The sequence below is a fragment of the Carcharodon carcharias genome, chromosome 13 (assembly GCF_017639515.1).
Source record: "Carcharodon carcharias isolate sCarCar2 chromosome 13, sCarCar2.pri, whole genome shotgun sequence".
In the NCBI taxonomy this organism is placed as follows: domain Eukaryota; kingdom Metazoa; phylum Chordata; class Chondrichthyes; order Lamniformes; family Lamnidae; genus Carcharodon; species Carcharodon carcharias.
In genome coordinates, this window is record NC_054479.1 from 3,387,754 (window position 1) to 3,406,738 (window position 18,985).

An 18,985-nucleotide genomic window follows, 5' to 3' on the forward strand; every position below is an offset into this window, starting at 1 on the left:
GGTCAGTAATGAGGGAGTGCTGCACTGTCAGAGGGTCAGTACTGAGGGAGTGCTGCACTGTCAGAGTGTCAGTACTGAGTGAGTGCTGCACTGTCAGAGGGTCATTACTGAGGGAGTACTGCACTGTCAGAGGGTCAATACGGAGGGAGTGCTGCACTGACAGAGGGTCAGTACTGAGGGAGTGCTGCACTGTCAGAGGGTCAGTACTGAGGGAGTGCTGCACTGTCAGAGGGTCAGTACTGAGGGAGTGCTGCACTGTACGAGGGTCAGTGCTGAGGGAGTGCTGCACTGAAGAAGGGTCAGTACTGAGGGAGTGCTGCACTGTCAGAGGGTCACTACTGAGGGAATGCTGCACTGTACGAGGGTCAGTATTGAGGGTGTGTCATACTTTCAGAGGGTCAGATCTGAGGGAGTGCTGCACTGTCATGGGTCAGTACTGAGGGTGTGTCATACTTTCAGAGCGTCAGTACTGAGGGAGTGCTGCACTGTCAGAGGGTCAGTACTGAGGGAGTGCTGCACTGTCAGAGGGTCATTACTGAGGGCGTACTGCACTGTCAGAGTGTCAGTACTGAGGGAGTGCCGCACTGTCAGAGGGTCAGTACTGAGGGACTGCCGCACTGTCAGAGGGTCAGTACTGAAGGAGTGCTGCACTGTCAGAGGGTCAGTACTGAGGGAGTGCCGCACTGTCAGAGGGTCATTACTGAGGGTGTGTCATAATTTCAGAGGGTCAGTACTGAGGGAGTGCTGCACTGTCAGAGGGTCAGTACTGAGGGGTGCTGCACTTTATGAGGGTCAGTACTGAGGGTGTGTCTCACTTTCAGAGGGTCAGTACTGAGGGAGTGCTGCACTGTCGGAGTGTCAGTACTGAAGGAGTGCTGCACTGTCAGGGGGTCAGTACTGAGGGTGTGTCTCACTTTCAGAGGGTCAGTACTGAGGGAGTGCCGCCCTGTCAGAGGGTCAGTACTGAGGGAGTGCTGCACTGTCGGAGGGTCAGTACTGAAGGAGTGCTGCACTGTCAGAGGGTCAGTACTGAGGGTGTGTCTCACTTTCAGAGCGTCAGTACTGAGGGAGTGCTGCACTGTCAGAGGGTCAGGACTGAGGGAGTGCTGCACTGTCAGAGGGTCAGTACTGAGGGAGTGCTGCACTGTCAGAGGGTCAGTACTGAGGGAGTGCTGCACTGTCATGGGTCAGTACTGAGGGTGTGTCATACTTTCAGAGCGTCAGTGCTGAGGGAGTGCTGCACTGTCAGAGGGTCAGTACTGAGGGAGTGCTGCACTGTCAGAGTGTCAGTACTGAGGGGTGCTGCACTCTACGAGGGTCAGTACTGAGGGAGTGCCGCACTGTCAGAGGGTCAGTACTGAGGGAGTGCTGCACTGTCAGAGTGTCAGTACTGAGGGGTGCTGCGCTGTATGAGGGTCAGTACTGAGGGAGAGCTGCACTATCAGAGGGTCAGTACTGAGGGAATGCTTCACTGTCGGAGGGTCAGTGCTGAGGGAGTGCTGCACTGAAGAAGGGTCAGTACTGAGGAAGTGCAGTACTGTCGGAGGGTCAGTACTGAGGGAGTGCTGCACTGTCCTAGGGTCCGTACTGAGGGAGAGCTGCAATGTCAGAGGGTCAGTACTGAGGGAGTGCTGCACTGTACGAGGGTCAGTATTGAGGGTGTGTCATACTTTCAGAGGGTCAGTACTGAGGGAGTGCTGCACTGTCAGAGGGTCAGTACTGAGGGAGTTCTGCACTGTCATGGGTCAGTACTGAGGGTGTGTCATACTTTCAGAGTGTCAGTACTGAGTGAGTGCTGCACTGTCAGAGGGTCAGTACTGAGGGAGTGCTGCACTGTCAGAGGGTCAGTACTGAGGGAGTGCTGCAATATCAGAGTATCAGTACTGAGTGAGTGCTGCACTGTCAGAGGGTCAGTACTGAGTGAGTGCTGCACTGTCAGAGGGTCAGTACTGAGGGAGTGCTGCACTGTACGAGGGCCAGTATTGAGGGTGTGTCATACTTTCAGAGGGTCAGTACTGAGGGAGTGCTGCACTGTCAGAGGGTCTGTACTGAGGGAGTGCTGCACTGTCAGAGGGCCAGTACTGAGGGAGTGCTGCACTGTCAGAGTGTCAGTACTGAGGGAGTGCTGCACTGTACAAGGGTCAGTACTGAGGGTGTGTCATACTTTCAGAGGGTGAGTACTTAGGGGTGCTGCACTATGAGGGTCAGTACTGAGGGTGTGTCTCACTTTCAGAGGGTCAGTACTGAGGGAGTGCCGCACTGTCAGGGTGTCAGTACTGAGGGGTGCTGCACTGTCAGAGGGTCAGTGCTGAGGGAGTGCTGCACTGAAGAATGGTCAGTACTGAGGGAGTGCTGCACTGTCAGAGGGTCAGTACTGAGGGAGTGCTGCACTGTCAGAGTGTCAATACTGAGGGAGTGCTGCACTCTAGGAGGGTCAGTACTGAGGGTGTGTCTCACTTTCAGAGGGTCAGTACTGAGGGAGTGCCGCACTGTCAGAGGGTCAGTACTGAGGGAGTGCTGCACTGTCAGAGGGTCAGTACTGAGGGAGTGCCGCACTGTCAGAGGGTCAGTACTGAGGGAGTGCTACACTGTCAGAGTGTCAGTACTGACGGGTGCTGCACTGTCAGAGGGTCAGTACGGAGGGAGTGCTGCACTGACAGAGGGTCAGTACTGAGGGAGTGCTGCACTGTCAGAGGGTCAGTACTGAGGGAGTGCTGCACTGTCAGAGGGTCAGTACTGAGGGAGTGCTGCACTGTACGAGGGTCAGTGCTGAGGGAGTGCTGCACTGAAGAAGGGTCAGTAATGAGGGAGTGCAGTACTGTCGGAGGGTCCGTACTAAGGGAGTGCTGCACTGTCGGAGGGTCCGTACTGAGGGAGTGCTGCACTGTCAGAGGGTCATTACTGAGGGAGTGCTGCACTGTAAGAGGGTCAGTACTGAGGGAGTGCTGCAATGTCAGAGGGTCACTACTGAGGGAATGCTGCACTGTACGAGGGTCAGTATTGAGGGTGTGTCATACTTTCAGAGGGTCAGATCTGAGGGAGTGCTGCACTGTCAGAGGGTCAGTACTGAGGGAGTGCTGCACTGTCAGAGTGACAGTACTGAGTGAGTGCTGCACTGTCAGAGGGTCAGTACTGAGTGAGTGCTGCACTGTCAGAGGGTCAGTACTGAGGGAGTGCTGCACTGTCAGAGGGTCATTACTGAGAGCGTACTGCACTGTCAGAGTGTCAGTACTGAGGGAGTGCCGCACTGTCAGAGGGTCAGTACTGAGGGACTGCCGCACTGTCAGAGGGTCAGTACTGAGGGAGTGCTGCACTGTCAGAGGGTCAGTACTGAGGGAGTGCCGCACCGTCAGAGGGTCATTACTGAGGGTGTGTCATACTTTCAGAGGGTCAGTACTGAGGGAGTGCTGCACTGTCAGAGGGTCAGTACTGAGGGGTGCTGCACTTTATGAGGGTCAGTACTGAGGGTGTGTCTCACTTTCAGAGGGTCAGTACTGAGGGAGTGCTGCACTGTCGGAGGGTCAGTACTGAAGGAGTGCTGCACTGTCAGGGGGTCAGTACTGAGGGTGTGTCTCACTTTCAGAGGGTCAGTACTGAGGGAGTGCGGCACTGTCAGAGGGTCAGTACTGAGGGTGTGTCTCACTTTCAGAGCATCAGTACTGAGGGAGTGCTGCACTGTCAGAGGGTCAGGACTGAGGGAGTGCTGCACTGTCAGAGCGTCAGTACTGAGGGAGTGCTGCATTATCAGAGGGTCAGTACTGAGGGAGTGCTGCACTGTCAGAGTGTCAGTACTGAGGGGTGCTGCACTCAACAAGGGTCAGTACTGAGGGAGCGCCGCACTGTCAGAGGGTCAGTACTGAGGGAGTGCTGCACTGTCAGAGTGTCAGTACTGAGGGGTGCTGCGCTGTATGAGGGTTAGTACTGAGGGAGAGCTGCACTGTCAGAGGGTCAGTACTGAGGGAATGCTTCACTGTCGGAGGGTCAGTGCTGAGGGAGTGCTGCACTGAAGAAGGGTCAGTACTGAGGGAGTGCAGTACTGTCGGAGGGTCAGTACTGAGGGAGTGCTGCACTGTCCTAGGGTCCGTACTGAGGGAGTACTGCAATGTCAGAGGGTCAGTACTGAGGGAGTGCTGCACTGTACGAGGGTCAGTATTGAGGGTGTGTCATACTTTCAGAGGGTCAGTACTGAGGGAGTGCTGCACTGTCAGAGGGTCAGTACTGAGTGAGTGCTGCACTGTCAGAGGGTCAGTACTGAGGGAGTGCTGCACTGTCAGAGGATTAGTACTGAGGGAGTGCTGCAATGTCAGAGTATCAGTACTGAGTGAGTGCTGCACTGTACGAGGGTCAGTGCTCAGGGAGTGCTGCACTGAAGAAGGGTCAGTAATGAGGGAGTGCAGTACTGTCGGAGGGTCCGCACTGAGGGAGTGCTGCACTGTCGGAGGGTCCGTACTGAGGGAGTGCTGCACTGTCAGAGGGTCAGTACTGAGAGAGTTCTGCACTGTCAGAGTGTCAGTACTGAGTGAGTGCTGCACTGTCAGAGGGTCAGTACTGAGTGAGTGCTGCACTGTCAGAGGGTCAGTACTGAGGGAGTGCTGCACTGTCAGAGGGTCAGTACTGAGGGAGTGCTGCAATATCAGAGTATCAGTACTGAGTGAGTGCTGCACTGTCAGAGGGTCAGTACTGAGTGAGTGCTGCACTGTCAGAGGGTCAGTACTGAGGGAGTGCTGCACTGTACGAGGGCCAGTATTGAGGGTGTGTCATACTTTCAGAGGGTCAGTACTGAGGGAGTGCTGCACTGTCAGAGGGTCTGTACTGAGGGAGTGCTGCACTGTCAGAGGGCCAGTACTGAGGGAGTGCTGCACTGTCAGAGTGTCAGTACTGAGGGAGTGCTGCACTGTACAAGGGTCAGTACTGAGGGTGTGTCATACTTTCAGAGGGTGAGTACTTAGGGGTGCTGCACTATGAGGGTCAGTACTGAGGGTGTGTCTCACTTTCAGAGGGTCAGTACTGAGGGAGTGCCGCACTGTCAGGGTGTCAGTACTGAGGGGTGCTGCACTGTCAGAGGGTCAGTGCTGAGGGAGTGCTGCACTGAAGAATGGTCAGTACTGAGGGAGTGCTGCACTGTCAGAGGGTCAGTACTGAGGGAGTGCTGCACTGTCAGAGTGTCAATACTGAGGGAGTGCTGCACTCTAGGAGGGTCAGTACTGAGGGTGTGTCTCACTTTCAGAGGGTCAGTACTGAGGGAGTGCCGCACTGTCAGAGGGTCAGTACTGAGGGAGTGCTGCACTGTCAGAGGGTCAGTACTGAGGGAGTGCCGCACTGTCAGAGGGTCAGTACTGAGGGAGTGCTACACTGTCAGAGTGTCAGTACTGACGGGTGCTGCACTGTCAGAGGGTCAGTACGGAGGGAGTGCTGCACTGACAGAGGGTCAGTACTGAGGGAGTGCTGCACTGTCAGAGGGTCAGTACTGAGGGAGTGCTGCACTGTCAGAGGGTCAGTACTGAGGGAGTGCTGCACTGTACGAGGGTCAGTGCTGAGGGAGTGCTGCACTGAAGAAGGGTCAGTAATGAGGGAGTGCAGTACTGTCGGAGGGTCCGTACTAAGGGAGTGCTGCACTGTCGGAGGGTCCGTACTGAGGGAGTGCTGCACTGTCAGAGGGTCATTACTGAGGGAGTGCTGCACTGTAAGAGGGTCAGTACTGAGGGAGTGCTGCAATGTCAGAGGGTCACTACTGAGGGAATGCTGCACTGTACGAGGGTCAGTATTGAGGGTGTGTCATACTTTCAGAGGGTCAGATCTGAGGGAGTGCTGCACTGTCAGAGGGTCAGTACTGAGGGAGTGCTGCACTGTCAGAGTGACAGTACTGAGTGAGTGCTGCACTGTCAGAGGGTCAGTACTGAGTGAGTGCTGCACTGTCAGAGGGTCAGTACTGAGGGAGTGCTGCACTGTCAGAGGGTCATTACTGAGAGCGTACTGCACTGTCAGAGTGTCAGTACTGAGGGAGTGCCGCACTGTCAGAGGGTCAGTACTGAGGGACTGCCGCACTGTCAGAGGGTCAGTACTGAGGGAGTGCTGCACTGTCAGAGGGTCAGTACTGAGGGAGTGCCGCACCGTCAGAGGGTCATTACTGAGGGTGTGTCATACTTTCAGAGGGTCAGTACTGAGGGAGTGCTGCACTGTCAGAGGGTCAGTACTGAGGGGTGCTGCACTTTATGAGGGTCAGTACTGAGGGTGTGTCTCACTTTCAGAGGGTCAGTACTGAGGGAGTGCTGCACTGTCGGAGGGTCAGTACTGAAGGAGTGCTGCACTGTCAGGGGGTCAGTACTGAGGGTGTGTCTCACTTTCAGAGGGTCAGTACTGAGGGAGTGCGGCACTGTCAGAGGGTCAGTACTGAGGGTGTGTCTCACTTTCAGAGCATCAGTACTGAGGGAGTGCTGCACTGTCAGAGGGTCAGGACTGAGGGAGTGCTGCACTGTCAGAGCGTCAGTACTGAGGGAGTGCTGCATTATCAGAGGGTCAGTACTGAGGGAGTGCTGCACTGTCAGAGTGTCAGTACTGAGGGGTGCTGCACTCAACAAGGGTCAGTACTGAGGGAGCGCCGCACTGTCAGAGGGTCAGTACTGAGGGAGTGCTGCACTGTCAGAGTGTCAGTACTGAGGGGTGCTGCGCTGTATGAGGGTTAGTACTGAGGGAGAGCTGCACTGTCAGAGGGTCAGTACTGAGGGAATGCTTCACTGTCGGAGGGTCAGTGCTGAGGGAGTGCTGCACTGAAGAAGGGTCAGTACTGAGGGAGTGCAGTACTGTCGGAGGGTCAGTACTGAGGGAGTGCTGCACTGTCCTAGGGTCCGTACTGAGGGAGTACTGCAATGTCAGAGGGTCAGTACTGAGGGAGTGCTGCACTGTACGAGGGTCAGTATTGAGGGTGTGTCATACTTTCAGAGGGTCAGTACTGAGGGAGTGCTGCACTGTCAGAGGGTCAGTACTGAGTGAGTGCTGCACTGTCAGAGGGTCAGTACTGAGGGAGTGCTGCACTGTCAGAGGATTAGTACTGAGGGAGTGCTGCAATGTCAGAGTATCAGTACTGAGTGAGTGCTGCACTGTACGAGGGTCAGTGCTCAGGGAGTGCTGCACTGAAGAAGGGTCAGTAATGAGGGAGTGCAGTACTGTCGGAGGGTCCGCACTGAGGGAGTGCTGCACTGTCGGAGGGTCCGTACTGAGGGAGTGCTGCACTGTCAGAGGGTCAGTACTGAGAGAGTTCTGCACTGTCAGAGTGTCAGTACTGAGTGAGTGCTGCACTGTCAGAGGGTCAGTACTGAGTGAGTGCTGCACTGTCAGAGGGTCAGTACTGAGGGAGTGCTGCACTGTCAGAGGGTCATTACTGAGGGCGTACTGCACTGTCAGAGTGTCAGTACTGAGGGAGTGCCGCACTGTCAGAGGGTCAGTACTGAGGGACTGCCGCACCGTCAGAGGGTCATTACTGAGGGTGTGTCATACTTTCAGAGGGTCAGTACTGAGGGAGTGCTGCACTGTCGGAGTGTCAGTACTGAGGGAGTGCTGCTCTAAAGGAGGGTCAGTACTGAGGGAGTGCCGCCCTGTCAGAGGGTCAGGACTGAGGGTGTGCTGCACTGTCAGAAGGTCAGTACTGAGGGAGTGCTGCACTGTCAGAGGGTCAGTACTGAGGGAGTGCAGCACTGTCAGAGGGTCAGTACTGAGGGAGTGCTGCATTGTCGGACGGTCAGTACTGAGGGAGTGCTGCACTGTCGGCTGATCAGTACTGAGGGAGTGCTGCACTGTCGGAGTGTCAGTACTGAGGGAGTGCTGCACTGTCAGAGGGTCAGTACTGAGGGAGAGCTGCACTGTCAGAGGGTCAGTACTAAGGGAATGCTGCACTGAAGGACGGTCAGTCCCGGGGGAAAGCTGCACTGTCAGAGGGTCAGTGCTGAGGGAGTGCTGCAATGAAGAAGGGTCTGTACCGAGGGAGTGCAGTACTGTCGGAGGGTCAGTACTGAGGGGTGCTGCACTGGACGAGGGTCAGTACTGAAGGAGTGCTGCACTGTCAGAGGGTTAGTGCTGAGGGATTGTCACACTGTCAGAGGGTCAGTATTGAGGGAGTGCTGCACTGTCAGAGGGTCAGTACTGAGGGAGTGCTGCACTGAAGAAGGGTCAGTACTGAGGGAGTGCTGCACTGTGGGCGGGTCAGTACTGAGGGAGCGCTGCACTGTCAGAGGGTCAGTACTGAGGGAGTGCTGCACTGAAGAAGGGTCAGTACTGAAGGAGTGCTGCACTGTCGGAGGGTCCGTACTGAGGGAGTACTGCACTCTGGGTGGGTCAGTTCTGAGGGGGTTCTGCACTGTCAGAGGGTCTGTACTGAGGGAGTGCTGCACTGTCAGAGGGTCAATACTGAGGGAGTGCTGCCCTGTCAGAGTGTCAGTACTGAGGGAGTGCTGCACTGTCAGAGGGTCAATACTGAAGGAGTGCTGCCCTGTCAGAGTGTCAGTACTAAGGGAGTGCTGCACTGTCAGAAGGTCAGTACTGAGGGAGTGCTGCTCTAAAGGAGGGTCAGTACTGAGGGAGTGCCGCCCTGTCAGAGGGTCAGGACTGAGGGAGTGCTGCACTGTCTGAAGGTCAGTACTGAGGGAGTGCTGCACTGTCAGAGGGTCAGTACTGAGGGAGAGCTGCACTGTCAGAGGGTCAGTACTGAGGGAGTGCTGCACTGTCAGAGGGTCAGAACTGAGGGAGAGCTGCACTGTCAGAGGGTCAGTATTGAGGGAGTGCCGCACTGTCAGAGGGTCAGTACTGAGGGAGTGCTGCACTGTCAGAGGGTCAGTACTGAGGGAGTCCTGCACTGTCAGAGGGTCAGTACTGAGGGAGTGCTGCACTGTCAGAGGGTCAGTACTGAGGGAGTGCTGTACTGTCAGAGTGTCATTACTGAAGGAGTGCTGCACTGTCAGAGGGTCAGTACTGAGTGAGTGCTGCACTGTCAGAGGGTCAGTACTGAGGGAGTGCTGCACTGTCAGGGGGTCAGTACTGAGGGAGTGCTGCACTGTCAGAGGGTCAGTACTGAGGGTGTGTCTCACTTTCAGAGGGTCAGTACTGAGGGAGTGCTGCACTGTCAGAGTGTCAGTACTGAGGGGTGCTGCACTGTCAGAGGGTCAGTATTGAGGGTGTGTCTCACTTTCAGAGGGTCAGTACTGAGGGAGTGCTGCTCTGTCAGAGGGTCAGTACTGAGGGTGTGCTGCTCTGTCAGAGGGTCAGTACTGAGGGAGTGCTGCACTGTCAGAAGGTCAGTACTGAGGGAGTGCTGCACTGTCAGAGGGTCAGTACTGAGGGTGTGTCTCACTTTCAGAAGGTCAATACCGAGGGAGTGCTGCACTGTCAGAAGGTCAGTACTGAGGGAGTGCTGCACTGTCAGAGGGTCAGTACTGAGGGTGTGTCTCACTTTCAGAAGGTCAATACCGAGGGAGTGCTGCACTGTTGGAAGTGCCATCGTTTGGAAGGATGTTAAACTGAAGGCCCATTTGCTCTTTGAGGTGAATGTAAAAGATCCCTTGACATTATATCGAAGAACAGCCAAGGGCATTGTTCCCGGTGTCCCGGCAAACACTTATCTCTCGATTAACATCACAAGGACAGTTTATCTGGTCATCATCACATTGCTGTTGGTGGGATCTTGCTGTGCACAAATTGATCATTGCCCTTCCCACATTAAAGCAGTGACCACAATTCGGAAGTGGTCCATTGGCTGTAAAATGATGTGGGATCCCCTACACCAAGGTATTGAGCAGCAGGTCAAAGGGAAGCGAGTGTGGCTGTCACCGTTCTGACACACTCCACCCGACACAGAACTGTCTAAAGCTGATCCTCCTGTCTCTCTCAATGCTCATTCACAGGGTCTGCAGAAGCCGGGAATGGATTGGGAGGTTCCTCCAGTCACCCACTGTCATCTGAGATCTCACCAGCCCCGTGGAGAACACACCAGGGCGTGAGGAAGGGGTTCGGCTGCACCCAGCTCACCTACAAAGCCTGTTTGCTGTCTAGGATTCTTCAGCCGCTGACATCTTAACAAAATGTTACCTAAAACCAAAGTGCTTAAAGAAAATGGAAGCATTTTGTTTTGTTCTCGCCCCTGGTGATGTTTTCTCCTGGATTTGTCTTGGAGGGTCCAGAGCATCGAGCTGAGCCGGCACTCCCCCTGTATTTACATTCCCAAACTTTCACACGTCACATCCCAAACTATCCAGCAGCCTTTCACTGACTGGGAGAATGGGATCTCCCCTCATGGGCAGCAGAAAGAAAAGAGAACGTGAGTGAGTGTCAGAGTGAGTGTGAGTGAATGTGAGTAAGAGTGTGTGTGAGAGTGTGTCAGAGTGAGCCAGTGTGAGTGTGAGAGTGTGTGTGTGTGAGAGTGAGTGTGAGAGTGAGAGTGAGTGTGAGTGAATGTGAGTGAGAGTGTGTGTGAGACTGTCAGAGTGAGCCAGTGTGAGTGTGAGAGTGTGAGAGTGAGCGTGAGAGTGTGTGTGAGTGTGAGAGTGTGTGTGTGTGTGAGTGTCAGAGTGAGAGTGTCAGAGTGAGTGAGAGAGTGTGAGTGTGTGCATTAGTGAGGGTGTGTGAGTGAGAGTGAATGTGAGTGCATGTGAGAGAGAGTGAGAGTGAGTGTGCATGTGTCAGAGTGAGTGAGAGTGAATGTGAGAGTGTGTAAGTGAGAGAGTGAGTGTGAGTGTGTGTGTGTGTGAATTTGAGTTAATGTGTGAGAGAATGTGATTGCTTGTGTGTGAGAGTATGAGTATGTGAGTGAAAAAGTGTGTGAAAGTGTGTGTGTGAGAGATAGTGTGTGTGTGAGTGTGTGTGTGCGAGCATTAGTGTCTTTGAGTGTGTGTGTGTGTGTTTGAGTGAGAGTGTGAATGTGTGTGTGAGTGAGGGAGAGTATGTGTGAGTATGAGTGTGTGTGTCTGTGTCTGTGAATGTGAGTGTGTGCATGTGTGCTTGTGAGTTGAGTGTTAGTGAGAGTGTGGGAGTGTGTGCGGGTGTGTGCGTGTGTGTGTGCGTGTTGAATGTGTAAGTGTGTGTGGGTACGTGTACGTGTGCATGAAAGTGTGCGTGCGAGTGTGTAAGTTGAGTGTATGTGTGTGTGTGTGAGTATGTGGGGGCTGTGTGTGAGTGAGCGCGTGTGTGTGTATGAGTTGAGTGTGAGTGTGTGTGTTTATGAGTGTGTGTGTGAGTGCGTGTGCATGAGTGTATGTGTGAATCAGTGTGTATGTGAGTGTGTGAGTGTGTGCCTAAGTGAGTAAGTGAGTGTGAATGAGTGTGTGTATGTGAGAGTGTGTGTGTGTGTAAGTGAGTTCAGTGTGTGTGTGTGTGCACGTGTGTGTGAGTGTGTGTGAGTGTGTACGAGTTGAGTGTAAGTATGTGAGTGAGTGTGTGTATGTGAGAGTGTGTGTGTGTGAGTGAGTGATAGAGAGTGCATGTGTGTAAGTGAGTTCTGTGTGTGTGTGTGTGTGCATGCGAGTGTGTGCAAGTGTGAGGCCTGAACACATCACTCGGGTTATGGGTGAAGTTCCAGTCTCAGCTGTAACTGAGCACTGGAGCTTGAACATCCTCACAGAAACCGACCTGGGCAATAGGATCCCTGGGGAAAACTCCCCTCGCAATTAAACCATCAGGTGTCAGAGATGCTACAGTATCAGGCAAGCAAACATTAAACATCTCTACCCACCCTGGAGAATTCAATCTGGAGAATTAAAATGTAATTCTGGAAACACACAAAATGCAAAATACAACAAACAGATTTAAATGCCAACAGAAGCAAACGATTAGATTTCATGTTGGATTCGAGGCTAATTGAAGAACTGACCTGAGGGAGAGGTGGAAAATGAGTAAAAGGAAAATCAACCCATCGTCAACCATTGGAGACACAACTGAACTCAAATCTGCAAGTGAACTGGAACAGTCTAGGGAGCTGCTACAATTCTCATCTTGCCACAGGAGTATAAAGAGTAACATTTGGCTCACTCTGCACTCTCCCCTGTGCATAGTCATAAGAATGACGGTGGGTTAATTAGTGAAATGAAACATGTGTAAAACGCATTTAGAAAGCTTTAACCTCCCTCCCTTGGCCTCTTACTCTCTCTCTCTCAGCACTGCCTGATTTTTTGTTGAAATGATGGATAGCCCCTTGGGTATCAGCCCAATTTATTATACTCGACATGTGCAGCATCAGTGATGTTACACATGATCCAGCACTGATCTTAGCACTTCTCTCTCTCTCTCTGCAGGCAATGCAGCAATAGCTCTAACACAGACACTCACACTGCCAACCATTTAAAGCAGAGAGAGCTCGGGAAAACGCAAGGGCTGATTCACAGACCTTACCCCTGCCCAGTGCTCACATCTCCAAATCCTTACAGCTCACAGCATCGTGGCTGGGAATTTATCATTGTTTCCAATCACATCGCCATCTGATTTTTGCTTAATGGTTCTTGTTGACTCCCGATTTCCACAGAATCTTTACTCAAAAGGGGACTTGTCAAAAATAGATCTTTTTAGCAAGTGAAATATTACCTTCTTTTCAATTTGATTTCCTCTGTCCACTTTTCTTCTTGGGATCCATCTTTTCCACCTGACCACCTTGGTGGGATTACCTCCTTGTTAATTGCATTCAGGAAAGATAGAACTGGCATTTCTATAGCACCTTTCATGGCCTCAGGACATCTCAACACTCTTTACAGCCAACCAAGGACTATTGAAGTGTAGAAGTTGATGTAATATTGAAAAACGTGGAAGCCAATTTGTGCACAGCAGGATCCCACAAACGGCAACGCAATAAATTGCCAGGTCACCTGCTTTTGTGATATTGGCTGGGGGATAAATGTTGGTCAAGGCACTGGTGAGATCTCCCCTCCTCTTCTTCGAAGTAGTGCCATGGGATAAATTACAGACACCTCAGAGGAGCCTTGGGTTTAACATTTGATCTGAAAGTTGGCACTTCTGACAGTGCAGCATGCCCTCAGCACTGCACTGGGAAGCTCAGCCTAGATTGTGTACTCACTTCCCTGGAGAGGGACTTGAACCCACAACTTTTGCTTTTGGAGGTCAGAACACAGCTGACAATAACCATTCAGTCTGAGATCAGGAAAACCAGCCAGCACAGGTCTTGGGTTAATACTGGGATCTTCCCACCCTTGACTGCCTCAGTATGGTGCCAGGCTGCCTACTGACCTCTTGCCCATTCATTTAGATTCTTACCCAAGTAAGTGCAATCGAATGTTCTATACCCTCTGTCTTCTCCAGCTGGGATGAGATCTGTGAGCAGCTCGCTAAGCCTCAAATAATTGGGGAAAGTGGAATAGCAGAAAAATGTCTCAATAGTGAAGGAGACTCGGTCTCCAAAAGAATCCTCTGTAATGTTGCCCGACTCCACCTCTGCCTCAGCTCATTGGCTGCTGAAACCCTCACTCATGCTTTCATTACGCCTAGACTCGAATATTCCAACACACTCACAGAATCACAGAATAGTTACTTCTTGCTGGCCTCCCTCCCACATTCTACCCTCTGCTACCCGCAGTTTAACTCCCACTGAGTCCCCTTCACCCACAACCCTTGTGCTCACTGACCTATGCTGGCTCCCGGTCAAGCAACATCTTGATTTTAAAATTCTCAGACTTGTTTTCAAATCCTCTATAACCTTGCCCCTTCCTTTCACCGTAATATCCTCCAGCCCCACAAGCCTTTGAGATCTCAGGTCTCCTTTAATTCTGGCTTCTTGAACATCCCTGATTTTAATTGATGGCTGGTCGGCTGCCTTCGCCCTAGACTCTAGAATTGCCCCCCTTAAACCCCTCCCTCCTTCTTTCAGGCATTCCTTAAAACCTACCTCTTTGACCAAGCTGTTGGTCATCTGACCTCATAACTCCTTACATAGCTCAGTGTCATATTTTGTTTTATAGTTCCGTGAAGCACCTCAAGACGTTTCATTACATTAAAGGTTGCTGTATAAATTGTTGTTGAAATAACCTCCAGTCAAAGTGAGTGAAGCTATCAGCAAGTGTAAAATGTTTCAAAATTCATTAAACGTGACTCAACAATCCTGAAGTACGGTCTTGAGTGAGCAGCATATTTAATGCCTTTACACCAAACCAGACAGACTTATTTAACTATTTCTAATTAATTCTTGAGATGTGAGCATCACTGGCTGGGCCCAGCATTTATTGCCCACTCTTAATTGCCCTTGAGAAGGTGGTGGTGAGCAGCTTTCTTGAACTGCTGCAGTCCATGTGGTGTAGGTACACCCACAGTGCTGTTAGGGAGGGAGTTCCAGGATTTTAACTCAGTGACATTAGGAAATAGCTCTTCTTATTAACCGTTTGTTTTGATCTTGGGATGGTACCTTGAAAAATGCTAAAAAAATCTAAACCCTGCATTAAAACAGACAAAGAAATCGGGATTCAGGCTGCATTTCTTGCTGGGATGTGGGTCTGAATCCAACTCAAGCAGATGGGAGAAAATTTCTTCCGACTTGCAAAGTAAGTTCCAAGTCAGTGGTCAGTCTCAGCTCCAGTGTGGTAGGTGCAATCCATGCAGGTTAACTGCTCATAAGCATCATTTATTCTTATATAAAAAAAGCAATATTACATAACGTTACATTACATAATGATATTCTTATATTATCACCATAAGGTTCCAATTAATTATCTGGATGCTGTCCTAGGGAAGAGAGACAATGTGGCACCAGGGGCTCGAAATTTAGCCTGGCATTGTCTGCATATTTAGTCTAATGACAAAGTAATTAACAAAATGTGGGAACGAAGCCATAAACAGTAAAGCTGCTCTTGGAGTAGCGTGCACCATTCTGGTCTCCATTTTACAAAAAGGATCGAGGGACACTGGAGCTACTAGAGCAGGTCAGAGGCTAGGAATCGTGTGATGACTAACTCACCTCCTGACTCCCCAAAGCCTGTCCACCATCTACAAGGCACAAGTCAGGAGTATAATGGAATGATTCCCCACTTGGCTAGGTGAGTGCAGCTCCCACAATATACATGAAGCTCAGCACCATCCAGGATAAAGCAGACCACTTGATTGGCACTCCATCCACCACCTTCAACATCCACTCCCCCCACATTGACAGTGGCAGTAGTGTGTACCATCTATAACATGCATTGCATGTCATAGGCTCCTTCGACAACACCTTCCAAACCCACAAGCACTATCATCTAGAAGGACAAGGGCAGCAGATAGATGGGAACACCACTGCCTGGAGGTTCCCCTCCAAGTCACTCACCATCCTGACTTGGAAATATATCGCCGTTCCTTCACTGTCGCCGGGTCAAAATCGTGGAACTCCCTCCCTAACAGCACTGTGGGTGTACCTACCCCACATGGACTGCAGTGGTTCAAGAAGGCAGCTCACCACCACATGAAGGGTAATAAATGCTTTCCTTGTCAACACTGCCTACATCCCATGAACGAATAAAGTGTAATAGAGATGTCCACAGTTAATAACTCAACTGAAGTTATAACTGACGAGGCTGGGGCTCTGTCCTATGGCCAAATTAAGATAATGAAAGGGTTTGGTAGGGTAGACAGAGGAGTTGTTTCCACTTGTGGGGTGGTCCAAAACTGGAGGTTGTAAATAGAAGATAGTCACTAATAAATCCAATAGGAAATTCAGCAGAAACTTCTTTACTTAAAGAATGATGAATGTAGAACTTGCTGCCACAGGCAACAGGGACTGATACATTGAAGGGGAAAACTAGATAAACACATGACAGAAAAAGGGACAGACAGAAATGTTGATAGGGTGGTACAGAGTAAGGTTTGGTGGGGGGTGGGGGGGGGGGGTGGGGGGGCTGCTGCTGGAGGCAGCTAATGTGCAGCATAAACCCCAGTCCGGACCAATTGGACCAAGTGGCCGATTTGTGCTGTAAAAATTGTCACTTTGGCTTCTGTAGACAGAGAATCATAGTTTAGAAAGGTTTTAAAAAAACAGTCCAAGATGCTGCGGCAATTAAAATGTGGATTTGGGAGTTTGGGAAGCGGAGATGGGCAGTTATTGGAAACGTATGAAGGCTATCAATGCAACAGTCACCTTGTGGCTCCCATCCATTATGGCCTCTTTACCCCTGCTGGATACCGAGGGCTAAGAGCCAGAAGGGGCATTCCTGGGAATGCTATGAGGCTACCTTGGACAAGAGCGAGGATGTGCTCTGGGTCAAGGCTGTTGATTTTAAATTGGGATTGTTGACCGGAGGAGAGAAAGCTCAGGGAAGATTTCTGTACAGAGCACTGTGCCGAGAAACATTTTCCACTTCCTTCACTCAGGCAAACTGATAGAACCTTCCAGCACAGACTGAGGCCATTCAGCCCATCGTGCCTGTGCTAGGTCATTGAGTGATCCAATTAGTCCCATTCCTCATCACCCCAAATTCTTCCTTTCAAGTTTTTTTCTAATTCCCTTTTGAAAATTATCTTTGAATCTACTTCCAGCAAACAAGCTGCATAAAAAAATCTCATCTCGTTCTTTTGCCAAATATCTTAAATCTGTGTCCTCTAGTTACTGACCCTCTTGCCACTGAAAACAGTTTCTCCTTATTTAATCAAAACCTTCATTTAATTCTATTAAATTCCCCCATAACCTTGTCTGCTCTCAAGACCAGCCTCTCCATAGAACTAGAGGTAATTACACACTAAATGCTTTGCTACACTAACATACGTTTCTATTGTGCTATGGCTTTGATATTATTTATTCTCAAATCTAACAAAACATAATTTACCCTGAAGTAGTCATGCAATACAAAGTTAATTTACATCCCAAAATATCTACACTGGTCTAATACAGAATTCTCAGGTTTGATTCTTTTTACATCAGCCAGAAAGAAAGGATATTGTGTTTCAAAAGAGATACATAACTCTTGAAAAGATGTATATATTTGAAAAAGCATAACTCTGAAAACTGACCATAAGCAATGATAGCCTATGTAACATACAATAGCCTATGTAACATACAATAGCCTATGTAACATACAATAGCCTATGTAACATACAAGGCAATGTTGCACAGGGAAAATAATTAACTTTCAGTATGTTGCTACAATAATCTGATAATGAATGTTGTGCTCGGGTTACACATTAAGGTACACAGTGAGTGATTAGAAAATCAGTAATATCATATTTATAGGGGACTGCTCAAAAACAATCCTTAATTTATTTTGGGTTTTTCTTTTAAAACAGAAATATACATAGTCTCAACCTCTGAAACCAGTCTGGTCTGCTTACCATTACCTTATGCATAAAGCATCTAAATATTTAGTGTCCATCTTAGCATGTATACCAATGGATACATACAGGCACATCAAAAATCAGTGACATTTTTAATATCTTACATTCACCTAGTCTAAAGGTAACATGTGTAAAACAGCTGCTACTACACAATATATCTATCATAATGGCTTTTACCTTTCTCAAGCTGCGTAAACATAGCTGGAGCAGGATTTACAAAGTACAATCATAAATAGAAGTTTGCTAAGTTGTAGATTTTTAGTTTTCTTTTTAAAAAGTGCAACTAAGCCTCACTGATCCGGGAGGTAATGCACGTTTCAACCACAAGGGTTCAACTCTCGAAACACTCAGCTCCCACCTTATGAGCGATTATTGTGGAATGTGAATGTAGGTCGTTGAGAGTCAAGGGTCCTTTAACCATTGGCTAAAGCCCAAAATGGCAAAATATTACACTACAGCACCTCTCATGGTGGTCCCTGCATACAATAAATGATATTTGAGCTGTCGTCATTCAGTCAGGCCTTCCTGATAAATTTCCAGTTATTGGCAATCTCTACATTCTGGTTTTCCCAACATAATGTTTCTTGTAAAATCGATGTGTGGGTGGGTGTGTAGGCGTGTGTGCGTGTGTGTGTGTGGGGTGGAGCACGATCCTGACTGAAGTGTTAACACCTGCTGTCCATAGGGGTAGTGGTGGGGGTAAGGGGGGAGATGGGGGTGGCGGGGTGGTGGGGGGGGGGTGTGGTGGAGGAGAGTGAATAGTTTTTAAAACATTAATCAGCAACATTGATGATGCAAATGACATTGTTCTTGCTTTCCTCATATGGGCAGCCAAAAGATCATCAACCCTGAAAATCAACAGAATCTTTATTATGTAAACAGTCTCCAAAGCAAATTGCTAACTTAAAAAAAGAATAAACATTCATATGGTATAAAAACAGTCAAGTATTGTACAAACTGGTCAATTAATGGCAGTAAATGCTTTGGTACTAAGCATTCCACAAGCAACTGTTGTTTGTTGCTGGAGCGCTTGCATCATTCCAGAACAAAAGGACTGAACAGTAATGTTAAATGGCTCAGCCAGCACGATTAGCCCTATTCAGCAAAGCAGGACCTGCAACAAGTCTTCCTGGTCACTTGCTTCAAGCTGGGGTGGTCGCTACGATGGGACAGTCACTCCTATGATAATTGCAACAATGACTAAGAGGACCACAACACAAATCATGATGTAGAACATTTTCTGCAGGAGACAAGAGATAAGGAAAAATAATTACATTTTGGAATTTCCAAGGCTCTACTAAAACTCCTAAGACAAACAATGATTTCAGCTGAATGATTAACATTTGTCAAAAATGGGGAAAAATAGATAGAAATAAAGTCAAAATTAAAAAAAAAGGACCGAATGACAAATTAACTTATTTATGCAGCCAATCCTCAGTATATGAGAGGCTTTTTTTGAAGCACATTGTTTTTGAAGTGCAGGCTCTGTTGTTATGTAAACCCACGTGGCAACACATTTATGCCCAGCAAGGTCCTGAAACAAATAACTAGCTTTTAAAAAAATTTGTAACACAGGCTGGCTGAGAGCAGAATGTTAGCCAGGAGACTCAAGGAAATTCCTGCTTCTCTTTGAATGGAAATTGAGTGTTGGGACGTGGGTGCCATGGGCAAGGCCAGTATTTAGTACCTATTGTTAACAACAGAGTTCCAT

General features: G+C 49.7%; 1 protein-coding gene across 2 annotated transcripts in view; it reads right to left on the bottom strand.

The window, feature by feature from the left end:
- Window positions 1–18,123: 18,123 nt before the first annotated feature.
- Window positions 18,124–18,985, bottom strand: part of LOC121285961 (syntaxin-2-like) — a 62,883-nt gene continuing 62,021 nt past the window's right edge. For both annotated transcript variants that reach the window (XM_041202951.1, XM_041202949.1), the window contains exon 10: window positions 18,124–18,514. In XM_041202951.1, the coding sequence (XP_041058885.1) occupies window positions 18,496–18,514 (19 nt within the window). In that variant the 3' untranslated portion in view covers window positions 18,124–18,495. The remainder of the gene's footprint in view (window positions 18,515–18,985) is intronic.